The sequence below is a fragment of the Calypte anna genome, chromosome 5 (genome assembly GCF_003957555.1).
Source record: "Calypte anna isolate BGI_N300 chromosome 5, bCalAnn1_v1.p, whole genome shotgun sequence".
Taxonomy (NCBI): Eukaryota; Metazoa; Chordata; class Aves; order Apodiformes; family Trochilidae; genus Calypte; species Calypte anna.
The window spans coordinates 11,477,292-11,495,604 of NC_044250.1; the positions used below are offsets into that span (position 1 = coordinate 11,477,292).

The 18,313-nt window shown below is 38.5% G+C and overlaps 1 protein-coding gene across 1 annotated transcript in view; it reads right to left on the reverse strand.

The window, feature by feature from the left end:
* Positions 1-13,835: 13,835 nt before the first annotated feature.
* The window catches only part of USH1C (USH1 protein network component harmonin), a 35,016-nt gene continuing 30,538 nt past the window's right edge, over positions 13,836-18,313 (reverse strand). The window contains exons 22-27 of the mRNA XM_030451539.1: positions 17,582-17,623; positions 17,218-17,271; positions 16,973-17,072; positions 15,539-15,648; positions 14,808-14,863; positions 13,836-13,935 (exon numbers count right to left, since the gene is read on the reverse strand). Of these exons, the coding sequence (XP_030307399.1) occupies positions 13,836-13,935; positions 14,808-14,863; positions 15,539-15,648; positions 16,973-17,072; positions 17,218-17,271; positions 17,582-17,623 (462 nt within the window). The remainder of the gene's footprint in view (positions 13,936-14,807; positions 14,864-15,538; positions 15,649-16,972; positions 17,073-17,217; positions 17,272-17,581; positions 17,624-18,313) is intronic.

Consider the following 18,313-nt stretch of genomic DNA (forward strand, 5'->3'; position numbering starts at 1 on the left):
TTTTCAAACCTTTCTGTCTTGAATAGAAGGTAGGCTCAGCTGAGCCAAAGCCAAACAAAAACTCATCAAATACCTTCATGCTGGGCAATAAAAAAAAGGACTGAGATTCAAATACCTAGGGGATGTAGCCATCAGATACTTAATGTTAAGATTCATTTAAAAAAACCCTTTATCTTGGAGCTCCTTTTATTCCTAAACTAGAAATGCCTGCATATCCAGGCATAACTCTTCAAATTGTAAAATTAAAACAGAAACAATTTGGGAAATAACTCCAAAATGACAAATTTCCTTGTATTTTTTCTTTAACGATTAAACTTGACATAAGAGATAATTTGATTTCTCGGACAGACAGCTCCACTAATAGACCTGAAAATTACTTTTGTCATACTGCTTTCATTGATCTTGCTGTCAGACAGAGAGGCAGAAAAAGTAATTCTCTGCCTGCAACATACCATTTCCTGTATGATCTTTTAAGTCTACAGCAGTGTGGTTAAGAAGAAAAATTAAAAGACAAACCCTAAGCCAAATCCTGTGTATATGTGTTTTCAACTGTTAAAGTTTCATTCACACTGGAAAGACTATAATTATTTTAAGTTTTGGACAGTATTCAGCATTCGTCTGAGCTTCTGGTTATGCTCATCTCTGTTATCCTAACAGTTATTTAATAAACAGTACATGCAGTTGATTTAAAAATCATTTATATTTTAGTATATCCTGAGGCCCCAAGTAACACCAGGGCTCTGTGCTACAAATGAAAAAATACTTGACAGTAGATACTGAAATTACAAGGATTTGTGGGAGGAATCATCATCACCTTCCCTATGGCCCAAGAACTAAGCACAGTAATTGAAAGTCTGCTGAAGTCTCCACAGGAATCTGGGAACTGAGCTCCCATCCACAACTTCTGCACAGTCTCTGAACCTGGAGAGCATTTTCCTTTTCTACAAAGTGTCAGTCATAATATGTTTGAAAACATATTCCTCAAAAAAAAAAAACCCAAACAGTAGACTTTCTGGTTTGGAATTTGAAATTGATCTTTTCAATGGTTTTCAAACACAGCCAAGATTACATAATCAACACAAGGTTTTAAAATTCATGGTCCCAGTTCAGGTCCTACAAGAGATGTGCACCCACCACAGAGCTAAAGGTGAGTCAGAAATGTGTTGGTAACCTGAACAAAAAGGTGATAGATTAAATAGGGAGTGTCTTGTATTACAACTACTTCATTAAATACTAAAAAACCAAACCAAAACAAAAACCAAACCAAACACCACCACAACAAATGCTGAAAGAAATATTTGCTAAACTGAAACTGAACAAATATGTGCACACCAAGTCTTTAGATAACTTGCACTTCCAATAACAAGGCCACAATTTTGTCCCTGCTGTCACAATGAAATCAAGAGTGCTGAATTTGGGCTGGTTTTGCTCATTAAAACATTGAATGACAATCTCTTTATCAGTCGCATATGGTCAAGTAGTTATTCTCTGACTTCATTTCTTGTAATAGGTTGATCTTATTCTGCAGAGGTTAGATGTGGTTATCTGCTGTGTCAAAGGACCAAATTGGGCATTGGGAGAGGTCACAGAGGATTTTTATTTTTTTCTCAAAGCTGCATTTCTGTAAAGGTTTGTGAGAACAAAACTACTTCTCAAAGTACAGAAAAGGAACACTAAGAAACCAACAGGCAGACAGCTATGTTAGCTGCATTCTGCTAATGCAACCTAATTTTTCTCAAAAGTCCCACTAGATCTTTTTCCCTTCACTCTTTTTTGACTATTTCTGTATCACAAGTCAGTTTTCTACTTCACTGTTTCAGCACATCTGCCAGAAATGAGAAATTAAGTTAGATCCTGGCAGCCACCAGCACATTCAGTAGGTGAGAGGAAATATGGAAAGACTTCGGTTACTTGAAATTCAGTTCCACACAGACAAGGGCAATATTTTTAATTCAAAGACAAAAACAATGTTTATGCTAGCCTTAGAATTTGAGTTTCTCTACAGGATGCAGGCAAGTTTGGGCACTTGCAGTAAAATACTGACACTTCAGAATTGAAAACCTCGTATGGTTTTTAACAGATAAAAATATCAAGTGGAAGTTTTCCTTTCCTACCTTTGTCATTTGTTTCTTGCTCCTCTTTTTCAGATGTTTTGCAGTGACTTCTCTTTCTCAACAGGGCAATGGAGGGGAAGTGGTCTTTCCCTAAAAATCATGTTTTGATGTGATGGATCACTCTGCAGGTTTTTGCTTTGGTTGGCATCCAGAAAGACACACAGGTAAGAAAATAATTTTTTTAATGCTCTGACCAGCCACAGCCCATATCCAAAATTACTTAGTTACACATATAAACTTAAGCATCAAGCAGGAAAATTTCACTCTTCCACACATTTAAAAGTCACTAATTATCAAGAGGAGATCTTAGCCAGAAAAAAACATTTTGTAATTTAGAATTTGCTAAACAAGATGTACTGATCTATGACTAACTTCCTATTAAATTTTGCCTTTAGAGGTAGAGGGGAAAAGCAGTTTATATCAATGTGAGGAAATTACCAATCCCTTTCAAAAGCAAGTTGGGAAAGCTTGAGAGGAAAGAATTGGAGACAATCACCTCCAGAGAAAACTGTCATTTTATTTTTGTGGAACAAAGAACTCCATTCTATTATTTCATAGAATGGTATTATTGGAAAAAGCAAGTGAAATGTCTTTGCAACAATTGTCTAAGATACTAGTATTAAAAATAGTGCAATTAGCATAATATTGCAGAGATACACAGAAATTATTGGTTTACTCTAAATAAATTTCATTAATTTTTCATTGCTGGGCCCCATTAAAAATGAAGAATGAGCTTATTAGCAAGCAGATCTATCTTAGAGTGTAAACAAAACACAAACTCTTTTCTTGGACAGTGATCTTTAGGAAAAAGAGGTGTTTCAGATGAGGTGTTTCAGAGGAGTTTCAGCTTATTTTGAAGTGTGTGCCACAGATACTCACTGAAACTAAAGGACAGGAGCTCTTCTGCATCCACTTGTTACATCACCAAAAACAATGGCATGCACATTACTGATTCAAACATTAAGTTTGTTTCCCACATATTACATAGTAAGAATGCTTAGCAGTGCTTCTTTTCATCACTCCATCTTCACAGAATGCCATTCTCCTTTACCTGTGACTGAGGAAGCCACACTATGGAATTGTATGACAAACAATACTTGAATATTCTTCAGACACCTTGTGGCTTCAAGCTAGGTGCATGGTGTCTGTCATTAAATCATTCTATGAGCTCATTCTCCAACACACAGCTGAACATCAGGAAGGCTCTGAACTAGCTCCCCAGCTGAACATCCTAATGCCATACAGCCAGGGTTGACTTGGTTACACCTTATGCTTGTTAAACAAGCACTCTGTGTATTTGGGGATACCTGGAAAAATGAATCAACTGAAGGGTTGCTGGCTATTTCCCTTACTAGCCTGAGGATATACCCAAAGGTCCTCTGTCATCTGTCATCACCAGGATTCTTCACAACAGAGAGGACATTACTACCATTTCCTCGAATGACAGTGCAGTCCATCTACAGCTGATTCATCCTGCACATATTTTGTAAAGTTGTCACCCATCTTCCAGTGTTGAGCACCAACCATTCTAACTGAAACTATTTTCAAGTTAAGCTCAGAAATACTGAGGCAACCAAAGAATCAGTAATTTTGGAAAAATAATTCTTGAAAATTCCTTCCTATGTGTAATCAATCTTTATCTCTTTCAATCTCCGCATGATCTCACCGATAATATTGTAACTTAGTTTATTTTTCAGCATCTAAATGGTTAATTTTTTGAGTCCTCTCTGTGTAGTACTTGTACTACAAGTGTTGTGTTTTCCCCAGGAGAATAAGCTGAGTGCTGTGGACTAACTCATGCCAATAAAAAGCTCATGCGCTGGCTCCTGTGTGACATCTTTTAGCAAATGTTATTTTAGTTACTGATTCTGTGTTAGTGTGTTTATGGTGCTTGCCCTGTATATAGACTCATGTATTAAAAGATTATTTTGCCTGTTTATACAACAAGAATCACAGGCACTAATAAATAAACACATAACCAGCATTAATTTCTGAAAGGCAACAGGGTTAAAAGTCACTGGCCTTTCTAGGAACGATTCCAAAACCAGAAACTAGACTGAAAACTGAAGATTTGTTTAAGATCATTAGAAACATAATAAAATTACCTTCTTCCATTTTCAGGACAGAAAACAGTTTTCTTTTTTAGTCTCAGTAGAGTTTTAGTTAGCTGATTTGTTTGTTCTTCACCTGGGAATGGTTTCAGGTTACCCTTGATTTATCCAGCGGGTAAAATTGACACACCAATCAATGAGAGAGAATTTAAAGCTTCCAAACTTCCATTTGAAATGTATTTTTCTTGTGCCACTGTTTGACAAAGTCAAACAAAAAAATTAACAAAAAGAAAAAAGTGTCACAGTTTACTGGGGTTTTGCATTACAGATATCTTTTCTATTTATTTTTAATAGATCACAATGTGGCATTTATTCTAGTACTTAAAATAGAAAAACAACCAGAACAAAAATAACATTAAAAAAAACCCTAAAATCTATAATTATGGACAAAAAGCTTGATCCTATTTGGCCAAGACTGTTTATTCCCTGTTTTGGTTTATCATATAACTAAGTAATTGTCAAAGGCCCAGTTCAGAAAGCTTTCTTCCTGAGCTCAGCCCACATGATGACTACATTTGGGATTTTCAGAGGCTCAAGAGAATTAAAACAATCAATACGCATATGAAGTACAAAGAATATTAATTTAACTAGTTTTCTACTCAGTAAGTAAAATCCTAGGCAGTGGGAACTATTACCACACACCACCACCTTCCTCCCCCCACTATTATTTGCTATTTTTACTCAGACAATTTTAACCTGAATCTGATGATTTCTTGGAGTAGTATAGTTGTGTTTGTGTACAGCAAAGCACCATACCTGCATTTGGAGGCGTGGAAGCTTTTCCTGGAAAGTAACCTCAGTCTGCAAGACTGTTATGTGGCAGCAGTAAATCCTGAGATTCAAATTGTCCACAGCCCCAGCGTTCAAACCAGCCAGAGATCCCCTGCTTTGCTTAAGGATTCTTTATACTGTCAGTATTTGGGAAGAATCAAGTAACTGTTGTAAAATGGGAAAAAAAGATAACATTGCAGCTTTCTCCAGCAGTGAAACTTGGCACTACTCTTAGCTCTCTATAGCAGAAGAAAAGTACTTTTAAAAAAATATTGTGTCTATAGGGATTGACTACTAATCTGTAATGGGAATATGCAAGACAAACAATATCAGACCCTCAAATCACTATGCCGTATATAAAGTATCTTGAACTGGGCAAACTGGCAGCATCAAGGGGGTTAAAACTATTTGCAAGAGTGGGACACATTAAATGAGCATTTTTTGCCAAACAAAAGAGGAAAAACTTTAAGAAAGAGCAAAAGCAACTGCCCAGCACAGAATGCAACAACAATCTTGTCAGGATCCAGAAAGCTGTAATAAGAAGGCAATACAAACTAGAGGAAACTTTCTGCATTTTAGCAGTCCAAATGTGAAGAGGGATATCATGAGCTGAAGCTCAGCCATGGGAGATGTTCTCATACAGTCATCTGCTGTCTGCTCTTCATCTACAGCATAACAGCAACGCAGTGGAGACAACAAGGAATCACACCCAGCTGAAGAGCACTGACAAGTGATGATTTTCTCACGTATGCCAGGCACACATGCTCAGTGTAACTAGGCAGGAAAAGTAAGATTGTTTCCCACATTATCCCAGTCTGGAAACTGTCCAGGGCTTTTTAAACAAATGCTGAATTGCTTTTTCTCTCATATAGGGTATCACCACTGCATAAAAGAGCAGTAGCCATTTCTCCATTTACTTGTTATCATTGGCCATGAAAGCTCAAGATCCTGTAAAGTAAGGAATGGAGTGTGCCAGAATTAGATAAAATCTCCTCTTTTTCATGACTGGGGGGCATGACTGATTGTACTGGTCATTGCCCCATGATTGACAGATTGCATTAATTACAAGGGAAGAATAATTGAGATTTAATCCTTGGGTGTAATGGGCTTTCTAGGAAGATGGTGAGATGCCTTCTATAAAAATCACTTGCATTTTGCTACTGTAAACAAGGGTAAGGATTTTGTCTCTTAGTGTAATCTATAAACCTAGCCACTTTTCCCCATCTATTTACTACTGCATTTTAAACAAATCTCTTCACTTATATATAGGTTTAAATGCACCATTAAAAAGGCAATACTGAGAAATGTTATCATTGAGAAGGCATGTAATTCATCAAGTACTTCAATAACAACAAAAAAAGTGTTTCTGCATGCATTTTGTCTGGCTGGAGGCATAGAAATGTAAATATTGATGTAGTTTAACAAACAAATGAATAAAGCTTTCCTTCAGCAATACAATCTAGGACAAATATTTTAAGTAAGCCAAACAAATTAATACACTCAAGTAACTTTTTACTATGAACAATCCCATCACAAAATACACCCACCCACTCAGATTTAATCTGGTCTACGAGTGTGAATACAAAGCTGATGGAATAAAATTTTCTATTTCAATAAGAAAAGCAAATTTTTGAACTATGTTGTACCCACCTCTCATTGCTAGAACCACTGGTGAGAAATGTGGGTGTTAGTTGAAGAACAGACTTGTTCCTGTTGTCCTCTCAGTCTTGACTTTGTGTCTTGATCATTTGGATGATTTGTAGACAACAAGATGCCACATGCACCAACTTCTTTGTAACAGTGATTATTTATTTGGAAATAGAAAATTTACCCATGCCCTGATGTATGAGATACAAGATGGGGAAGCTGCCTTCCCCTCTGTGACGGAAAAGCAACCTCAAGTCAAGAGCACAATGAACACACCTCAATCACCACAGTTCCTCTGTTCTCTTGATCAGCTACAATGATTTTCTGTATTAATGGCTTGATGTTTGCTTAAAGTGATTGCTCTGAACTGAAATTCTTCTTGAAAAATCCTTAGTTTCCTGTTCCTGCTGTGCATGTCTCTCTTTTGCACTATGGTGGAGCTGCCTCCATTTTACTAAAGAAACAGTACTTGATTTCTTCTGTCCCATCAGGTTAATTCTTCATGTTCAAAGATTGGTCTGTCTTGGGTTACTGCTGTGGTGTTCTGGAATCAGGGGGGCCATAGGGGTGGCTCCTGTGAGAAGCTGCTGGAAGGTCCCCTGGTTCCAATCCTTGTCCCACTTCTGCCCAAGGCCGAGCAGATACAAGAAGCTGATGTGCCTTTGTGAGCAATATAGTCAAGAAAGAGAAAAAACCACAAAAATTATGAAACAAGAGACCTTCAGAGCAGAGGAGAGATGGAGATGAGAGAGCAGTACCAGAGCAAAGACACCCAGGTCAGTGAAAAGGAGGTGGAAAGGTGCCTGAGCAGAGGTTTCCCTCAGCCTGTGGTAAGATGGCGGCTGTGTCCCCGCAGCCATGGAGGAGAGCGGTGGAGGGGTTCTTGAAGGTCCACAGTGGGGGAAACGTGGATTTGTAGCCCCTGAAGTGTCACAGTTGGGCAGATGTGAAGCAGCAGCCTGTGCAGGGTTGCAGAGAGGGGCAGATGTGGATCTGCAGCCATGGAGGACCCCGTGCCAGAGGAGGTGACTGTTGTGAAGCAGCCGTGACTCTGTGGGCAGCCCGGCGGGAGCAGTCTGTGCCTGAGGGACTGCTCTTGGCGGGAAGGACTCACGTCAGAGGAGTTCCTGAAGGACTCTCTCCTGTGAGAGGGACCCCACGTTGGAGCAGGGAAAGAAGGTGAGTCCTCCCCCTGAGGAGGAAGCAGCAGCAGAAACCCCTTGTGGGGAACTGAACCCCCCCCCGCCTGTCCCCCGTGCCCTGAGGGGAGGCGGAAGTGAAGTGGTCTGGGCCCAGGAAGAAGGGAGGGATTGGGGAAAAATACTAAGATCTGGCCATGTTATCTCTTTCTCCTTGTACATTAAATTAGTGCTTTTTTTCCTAAAAACCCCATCCTGTCCTAGTCTTGAATCATGAGCTTTTGGGTGGATTTTCCCTCCATCTTACAGTAGGGACAAGCGAGCAGAGGTCCGGTTGGTACCGGATGGGCCTAAACCCTGACAATGGCCTCATCACAATTATTTGGGAATAACCAAAACGAATACATGCATCTATCCTCTCTCTTTCTCTCTGTCCTACCTTGATGCTAGAATTGCTGCTGATCAAAATATGCTTCGTGGTGTCTCTCCTCTTCAGATTCTGTGAACGAGGAGAGTAACAAAAACCATCCACTTGAAAAATTATCATTTACTTAGCTTCAGAGGTTAAACCCTGAAACAACCCTGGAACCTATTTCACCCTGTCAATAAAATATTTATCACACAATTTTAAAAAAAGCTTAATTTTATGCCCAGTGTTTCTAATAAAATCTTTTCTACCTCATCTTATTTATATTCTGTTAAGTGGCCTTAATGCTAAAAAGCCTCAGTCTGTTACCAGAATGACATGGGGGCTCAGCCCTTCTCTTGCTAAAGCATCCAAAACTGCTTAGGGAAGAGGCATTCAGAAGAGAACAAAAACTCAGAGAAAACTAATTTGAAACTTTGTTACCGGGCATAGGGTAGCTTTATACAAAAAATAAGTATGAGCAACTTTCCTCTCACTTCCCTGTTGTTTGGAAGAGTCATTGTCCTCAGAAAGCTGGCTGATTTCTATCTTGCTCAGTTTATGTTTGAAGGGTCTCGGTCTCTCCCAAATTTCCTTCTAAGCACCATAGAACAAACTCAGTTATAGCTATTGAAGACTAAAAGTTCCACTGATGTCTGGAAGAAAAATGGTGAGAAAGGATAAGTGGAAGACAAGACCAGAAAACGGGTGGGGGGTCTGTTGGGAGGAATATCCTTTAAAAATTATATAATAAAATGAAAAGGAAGTGAAATTCAGTATGAATACAAGAAACTCAGAATTAGCAACAACCTTCCATATCTCCAAGGCTAAGGTATCCTTTCCCTTCAAATTTTGACTTCAGACCTCAATCCAGCAAAGTACTTAAGGTTGAGCAGTATTATTGAACTCAACCTATATAAATGGGATTGGCTCATACAAATAAACATAAGGATGTGTTTAAGTGTTTTGCTGAATCAGAGCCTTGTTTGTTCTCATCTATGGTTACCTTAGAAGGGGAAAGTATCTATCAAGCAGAATTACCTTTCAAATATGTAAGGGATATCCACTGCTAATTGTGCAGCAGGTTTTGTGATACTGGATGAAGCAGTTATCTGTCTTTCATCAGACTCCACTGTTTCTCCATGTAGACAAACAGTCTGAGCTGAACACCAGCCCTTCAGACTTAAGTATCCCAGAGCTGCCAGTCTGCAATGTGCTTGTTCTAAATTTATTCCTTGTAGCTTTCTTTCAGTGATTGTAACACTAATAGTTTAGCACCTTCATTACACATTATTATACATATCCAGCTTCACAGTCCAGAGAACATTTTTCTTACCTGTAATCCATTGTCCTCTTAAAGCTGATCATATTTGACATTTCAGAAAGTTCCTTTCTAGAGAACAGAAATCTTATTGATTTTTTTTTCTGAATCTGTCTCCACTTCCTCTTTCATCTTAGCTGCTTTCAGTGAAGATCAAAAATAGCTCAAGTCACCTTGTTGTAAATATAGATAAACCCCAAGTCCCACCAAAATGCTGTAATATTATGTTTCCTCCAGTAATGCAGCAAATGCAAATGTACTAGTAGAGGAAGACATCCCAGAGAGGCAAACTTTTTGCTGCCATCCTTAGGAAGAAGGAAAGAAAACATCTCAGTCAAAGTCCATGAAAATAGATTTCATGACTTGTGCATAGCCCACCTGGAGCCTGCTCAGATTTCAAATTATGTTCAGATTTCTAAATTATCAATCCTTAAAGTGACAGAGTGGCAGTAATAAATAGATGAAAGTCTTCCCATCTAATACTGATATGGGTAATATCAATATGGGTAACTGGTGCTTCTTATCCTGTAATGCATGTCAGGGTTCTAATTCATGGGCATGCACAGGCTCTCAGAGCAGATATGAAAGTTTCTAACGTGATTCATGTTCAGTAACTATGAGGGAATACTAAAGACAATGCTGTGACTACCATGGCCAAGAAATTCCCAAGAGAATAAGGATGGTTAACAGTTCTGAGAAACTCTTCCTCTGGGTTATTATCCCATAAAGAAAGACACAGTGTTTTAGTGCTCTTAACCAAACAAACAGCTCTGAGAAACTAAACGTATTCCCTCTGAGATTACTGTGAATGAAAAAAACAAACAAAAAAACCCCATCTTATATGTTAAAAGTGGTTTGAAGCACTCATGATGCTGTCAGTGAAGTACTTGGACTTCTTCCTGCTTTGTGCATCAGGTCAGAGTTTCCATACTCCCAAGGGAAGTTATGGATTGACTGAAAAAAAGAAAGTCCCATTTATCCTACAGTTTTCTTTTCACAGCTGGCTTGAATGAATAGGGGTGAGGCATAGGCACATGTAGTGACTATAACAGCCACCAGAAAACAATGCAGGAGCAACTCAGACAGGTACCTGTTTACATGATTTGCATCTGGACATTATCTTACTCCAAAACAAATGAAAGTTGCTCAGAAACTGTATTTCCTTGTAGCTTTCTCCATCTCCTTGAGCTATCTGGCAATTTAAAAATGTCATCCAGTCACAGGGCATTGAAAGCCAGAAATAAAGTAAAAAACTACCTAGCTAATGATATAAGATAATTTTAAGATTTGAAAAGCATCTTTTTTCTGACATCAAGTCCTTACATTGCCTAAAGCAACTTTGACATCCTAACAGAGGCTAAACACACAAAGTAACACTTCCTCATATACACAAAACAATGACCATAACTATTTCCTCATCTGCCTCATGCATTTTAAGCTGCACCTAAGCAAATCAATTTAGCAGGGTAGATGTGAAGGAAGCTTTGTGATTAAGAGGCAACTGTTGGTGCTCCCACATATTTCCCAGTTCAGCCTTCTGTGTTCCTTTTGTCTCTGAAAAAATAATGCCAGTAAAAATATTTCTGACATCTAATGTTGAAGTTTTCCATCTTATGTTTCTTCCAGTGCTGAAAGTTATTAGCAAAATTAAGCACTGTTTGCAGGCTGAAGTTGATTACTGGTGAATTACTGTGGTTGTTTGCTGGCATGGAGCATCAGAGCATCCCTTGAGAACATTTGACAGCATCATTCAACTACCTGGATTGTCACACAGTCCAGATGGTTACCACATGTAGGCAACTAGGAATCAAAGCAGAAGGAAGAATCCATCCTGGTGCAGTTTTCTCTCTGGTGCTAGTTTTGGTGCATTTACATTATTAGTCTGTTGGGTGGGAAGTCTACAGCTCTTGGTAGATGCACCCAGAGACCTAGCAAACCAAATAAACTAGAGCAGCTGCACTCAGAAGCTTGCCAACTACCAAATGACCATAAAAACTCAGTGGGAGATTACTGCAGCTCAGTCAAGTGACAATTTCCTACTGCAAAGAGCAAACTTTCTTTTGAATTCCCAAAGGGTGGCACTGTGCTACAAATGAGGCTGTTATTAAAGGTTAACTCAGAAATCTGTGTACTTTAGCAGATTAACTATTACTATGATGTACATGTCCAGAGACAAAAAGGAAGCAAGACTCCTTCCATTTGGCAAACATGATTTTATTTCTGGATTAATTGCAAGAGTTTAAATTTTAAGCATTCTAACACATATAACCTTGTCATACATAAATTGGCATAAAGGAACAATATTGCAAATTAAACAAGCCAGTGTAAGTAATCACCTCTGTATAAATGCAGAGTTCTCAGGAATGTAATTGCTATTTTTCTGTGTTACAGAAAGGATGGTTTCCAAACCTTAAGAAGGCAAGACTTGATCAGGAATTTGATATGCCAAAGAACTGTAAATTGGCTCTCAGAAGTCCAGGTAAGAAAAATCTAAACACTATAAGAAAAGCAGAATACAAACTGGCAGATACAAGGATGGAAGGAAGACAATGCCATTTCTAGGGAGATACCTTGATAAAGTAAAGAAATTACTAAGTCTACAACTCTAATCATGTATTAAGCCAGATTAGTATAGATTTTAGTTTTAAGGAATTTACTTAAACAGAAGACAGTCACCAAGAGCAAAATATTACACTTAGTGGTTTCCTACACACATCAGTGACTTCCATAGCCTTGCTGAGAAAAATGTACATAACTGCACACTGTGAATCACACCCACATTTCCACCTATGACTACACCAGGGAGTAATTTTTGCCACCAATACAAATAGTCAGTAGTATAACTGTGAATACAACACAATTATATCTGGATTGCTTCCTAGATATTTACTTTTTTTTGGTAGAGAATATGCTTTAGAATGTTATAAGCGTCACCAAAATAATTCCTTACAACACTAGCACTCCTGGTATTACTGGTTCTTCTGCCATCAGGGCTTTTAGACTCAAAAAAAAGTCACAGCTGACCAACAGATATGTATATTCAGAGCTGCAAGAATATGAGTGAGATCAGAGGTTACCCATATATATTCCCATTTTCCCAGGGAAAAAATCACTAAGTATGGAATAAAAATAAAATCTTTTTCACACCCAGCCTGGCCTCTGAACGTGTGATCACAAGTTTTTCATGTGGGAACAGACATCTGTGTTCTATCTTTATTTTTCTTTTTAGTGTCTATTTCCAGGAGAACTGGGAGATAATTCCCAAAATTTGGCCCCACAAAACAGCAAAAAAAGACTGAGTTCTCACAGACTGAGCTATGCTCATTGGCAGTCCTTCTAAATGATTTTGCAAAAGTTTCTTGCTGTGTGTCTATAGAATTATTTGAAATTACTCAAATTACCTGAAGAATCTGAAGTTGCTAGTTCATTTTACAAGTCTGATACTTCAAATTTCTTTCAAATGAAGGTGCATTCCATGTGGTGTATAATTGCTATTAATTAAATGAGCAGCAGGCTTCTGCAGGGGAAAAAGAAAATGCATTTCTCCATTGTAGCCTTCTTTAAAAAAATGTCCTGCAGAAAAACAGGAAAAGAGATAGTGAAACAGATGCTGTTAGCTGTAAAGTGCAATTTCTAGCTTTTCTGGTAAGCACAAGTTTATATAACTGCATCTCCACTGAGACATTGTAAGTAATAATTGAGGAGACCAAAAATACCCACATGCAACAAGAAATCTTTCCTTGGTGCTTCTAGAGATCTATGACTGTACTTAAAGTAATTATAGCATAAAGAAGCCACGCAGTAAACTGAGTTTGTGACACAAGGATATATTTGGGAAAAATCCACTGTATGCTGACAAATTAGCACAGGCAAACTGCAGTGAAAACCAAAGTCATGAATACTCATTTGCAGGCATACTGTCATAATACAGATGAAAACTTGTTCTTTGGACAAGCCTTAACAAGGAAGTAATTTGTAGTTACTTATTAATTACTTATTAATTCACAAAGCCACAGCAGTGGTCCACAGATAAGGAAAAAAAAAAATTAATCCTACTTGCTTAGGCAGGGCCTATTATTTCATAGTCTGATAGACAACGACCAATTCTGCAGAGGACCTCTAAGGGACATTATGAAGTAGCAACTGAACACTTATATTTTAACAGGCATGGCAAAAGCCCAAAGAACATACCAGAATGCCAGGAAGAAAAGCAAGCATGGCATGCAAGGCACAGGCAGGCACATGCTGAAAAAATAACACAGCCTCACAATGAACAGTCATGTTAACCCAGGTCTGGCTATTCACCATGAGGGAACACTGCAGTGGCTACAGCTGCAGGAGATACCCTTGTCTGTACACAGGTGCACTGCCTTCAAAAACCTTTCTGTGTGTGTTGGGACTGACTGCTGACGTAGGAATAGTAGGGCTAAATATACAGGATATGAAAACAAGAATAACAGTCACAGTTACTTCCTTGCTTAGTTTATGCACAGGTATTAAACAGTTTTCAGATGGTGTTAGCCAGTAAAACCATAGTTATTTACAGCAGCTGACACTCTGGCATTCTACACAGTAGAAGAGTCCAGGTGAAGAGTGACTATGAAGAACTCCTCTGCCAGTTTACTTGGCAGTAAGGATATTTTTCAAATCTTTTCCTTCAGTCAGGCTAGAAAACATTGGTCTTGCTTTTGAAACTGTCCCAAGTAAAGCAAGTTCTATCAACTTGATACCCCTATCACACCTTAAGACATGGGCTCTTCTGTTTTGCACCTATGCTGATCATCTTTAAAAAAAGTACTCTCTGAACATCAGAAATTGCCACGACAGCCAAATCACTTAGGTCACCTGAAAATTTTACACTTAGATGGCATTAGACAAGGATACTGTCTGCAATCTAATTTTTAAAAGATCCACAAAACAGAATTAAAGGTCTAGTTTTGCTGAAGAATGTTTATGGCATTTTCCTCCCAAATTATGATCCATGGTACCACAACAAATGATACAGGCTAAAGTAAGTAATTTCTAAAAAAAGTTATATCCCAGTAATCCCAAAATTTTTAAAAAAACCTGAGTCATGTACAACAAATTCTGGGAATTACCATTTTAAAAGTCTGGGAACCACTGCTGTAATGCATGATTACTACTTATAACTATCAAATTAGCAACCATGTGATGCAGAAGGTTACATAGTCCAAAATAAGCAAACACTTGAAATGTGTCTGATAAAAAAAAAAAAAAAACAGATTATAGAAACTTTATTGCTTTTAATCCCCAGAGAAAAAAAGCTTGTACACTTACAGTTCATCATCATATTCCTTTGGAGGTGATGCAGCAATGACCAAGTCAATCCAATCCTGAAAAGGAAATGCTCAGTCAAACATGTGCTGCTAAATACTGATTTTAGAGATGGCTAGGGGACCACCATGGAATATCATAGAACCAGGAAGGCAGTCTGCTCCTGGAAAACCACAGGGAGCAGAAGAAAAAACTCTATTAAAGACTTCTATAGGAAGACCATTTAAAGATTTAGCTGTTTGATTTGTATCTTGAAATTAAGGAGAAATCTCCTGGTCTTGCAATACACTTTTAAAAATAATTATTCTAAAAATCATCCCATACTTTGTCAGCAACTAATAGAGTTCCTCCTGAGAAAATGCTCACTGTAACTGAAGTGCAGTGCTACCTATATATTAAGAAATCAGACAGGCTACTATAAAATTCCAATCAGCAGGCATGCAGTTTTCAATATTAGAGACTTTACAGATAAAAGTAGTATAAACAGAATGTACTGTGTTTAAATACCAATCTTGACACGAGGCTAAATGACACAGATTTTTCACAGCAAATTACATGCATGGTTTTCACAAATACTAATATCTTCTGTAGATTTCAGCTCACTTTGGTAGTCCATGGCATATCTGTTACTTTTGATGTTTGCAGCCTTGTTTTGGTGAGAATATATCATGAATGAAAAGTGTACTTCATGTGAGCATTGTAAGTATGATGATGAAGTATTCCAGGTTACTCACCCCACCCATGTTCCAAGCTTTTGCTAGAGTTGCCTGTGCTTCTGCCAGCCTGCTGTCAATTAATATCTTGCCATTTACAGCTAGTATTTCATCCCCTTTCACTATGCCTCCTGGTGAAAAGACCAATAGAGTAAACATATATGTAATAAAAAAGCATTCTGTGCATCTCTTGTGTTCTGTATTACACAGTACTGAACATAATGTCTTCATTGGATGAAGGAAAGAAAGTTTGCTACAGGCAAAAGCCAAAGGAATATTTAGGCATGGAAAAACCACACTAATGACCAGTAAGAAACTGGTTCAATAAGATTTTCCATGGTAGCAGTTTGCCTGTCTGGGCAGTCCAACTATACAGCTCACAAACTGTGCCTCACTGTAGGCTGTTAGTACCATGAAAATGGCAGCACAACTTGAAGAGCTGAAGGCTTAAGCAGAATTTGTGAAGGATTGCAGGGCTGTCATTCCTTTGCAAGAGCATGTGTAATGCTTAGTCCTTAGAACTGACTTTTACTTGATAGTCTGGAGTGAAGCAAAATCAGTTAACTGGGACTGGATTTGAAGAGGGCAAAACAGATGGTAAAGAGGGCAGCCTTAGCTAGAAGAGCTCCTCCCAACAAAGAGAAACAGTGGACTTGAGAAATCAAGTGGCTGAGATATTTTCACAGCAGGAGTGACCTGAAATTAAGTGCAGGTTGGGACAAGGTCAGCAAAGACAACATAAGGAGGTACTGAAATGTCCATCTACCTGGTCATTTCTAGAGTGCTCAAGGAAAGGATGAGGTACTGGTCATCAGGAGAAAGCCTGGATGTGTCAGTATGCATGTTCTTGTGCCTTCCAGAGAGCTAAGCTGTTAGCCAGAAGGACCTGGTCTTTAGTGAGACTTTGGGAGTAAAGACAGATGTTTTACAAAAAGAATCAATGCTGAAAGTAGCTTTAAGAACAAACCTAAGCAGTGTACTGTAGTGTCACAGTCAGGTAATTGCTTTGCACATGGAATTAATACAAATGTCATTGCTTGGAAATGATGAAATGGTGGAGATTGCATTCTGCTTTCCTTAATTAACAGAATACACCAGAGAATCAAGTGCGTTTTTTTTGTTGATTTTGGTTTGTTTGGCTTTTCTTTTTTAATATCACACTGGGAAAATGATACTGTCCGTGTTACAGAAAGTTCTGTAATGATAAAAATATAGCAGCAGCAACAATTTCTTCCTAAACATTATTTAAAAATTTTACATAAATATTCACTTAAGCACCACCCTTCAAACCATGAGCTTCCTTCCGAGTTGCCCTTGGAGCTAAGGCAGAACTTGGCTGCCTTGGATATTCTAAGTGTCCTTCTCAGTACTAGGCACAGCTATGAAGTCAGCTACAATGCTCAGCCTGTGTAAGGAGTGACTTTGCAGCAGCTCCAGTTCCTCCCTGTTACTCACCATGTTTGTCTGCAGCACCCCCCTCGTAGATAGCAGACACAACAATCTTTCCAATGGGAGAATCAATTCCTCCCTCGACTGCAAGGTCTAATGATCCTTCCTATTAAAAAAAAGACCTCAGGTCAGAAAAGGCTGTTAATTTTTCTGTCAACAGGAGCTTAGTCTTCCCTTCTTCCTAGTGAATGAGACTATATGAAATGCTTACATCAACCCTTTAAATAACAATCAAATACTATAGTAATTACCTTTTTAATCCGCAGTAGTCGTACATCTTTTCCCATAATCTGCTCTGGGGTGAACTATGAAAAGATAATGATTAATCATATCCACACCTTGGAAACACAAAACAGTTTGGCAGATCTATGGAGTTTATGGGAGAAAAGGGGCCTTTCCCTCCTTCAGAATAGTGTTGGGGGAATATCAGAACATAAGACCCTCTTGTCTTGTAAGAATGCTCCCTTTAAACATGACTAGACAAGAGAAACCCACATGCCCCAGCAAAACAACAAGCAAGAACCTTTCCCAGCCTTCCAAATCAATGACTTTTTTTTTTTTTTTGACAGTGTATTTCATATTAAACAGTGATACATACTTGAATTCTCTCCTTACCATTGAATATGGATCAAAATCTTCCAAATATTTCTGGAAGCCCTGAGAATAAAACAATACTGAATTGTAAAAACATCAGGCTCATGCACACTCTGAACAAACTCCATTTTATTTACTAGTGAGAGAATATATAATTCTGTAAGCTATGAGAGAAGACAAAGTGGAGAAAAGCACAGAAAGACAGCAGACAGTCCATCCTGACAGTCAGAAGACATTCCAAAACCTTCAGACAGAGCAGCAGTTTGAGCTGGTCATACTGTGGAGCAGGTTTTGAGAACCAGTTTACCACTCTATCAGCTCTGCAGTTCTTCTCTATACCTGACAGAACACAAACAAATCTTGAAAACATCATGGGCAGGTATGTTCTGTCACACTCTCCTGAGCAACACTTCTAGGGACTATCACCAGGCTGGGCACTATCTAACAGCCAGAAATGACAGGCTCCAATTCACCTGTCAGCAACACTGCTCCTCAGTGTCTGGGTTGTACAACCCTCTTACAGTTCCCCTCTCTCCTCCTTCCCATGGAGTTTCAGAGTGTTGGCTCTATACCACAAGCAAACATAGGAAAACAGCCGATTTTGTTTTCATATGGTTCCATGGAGGACTTAAAATTTTGGCATGAGTGTCTGAATTGGGGAAGACAGTATTGCAGTTCAGTAGAGCAAGATTTGAGCTTTGAGGAGACTTAAACCTTCTTAAATTTTCAAAACATGGTGTACAACTTATGGCA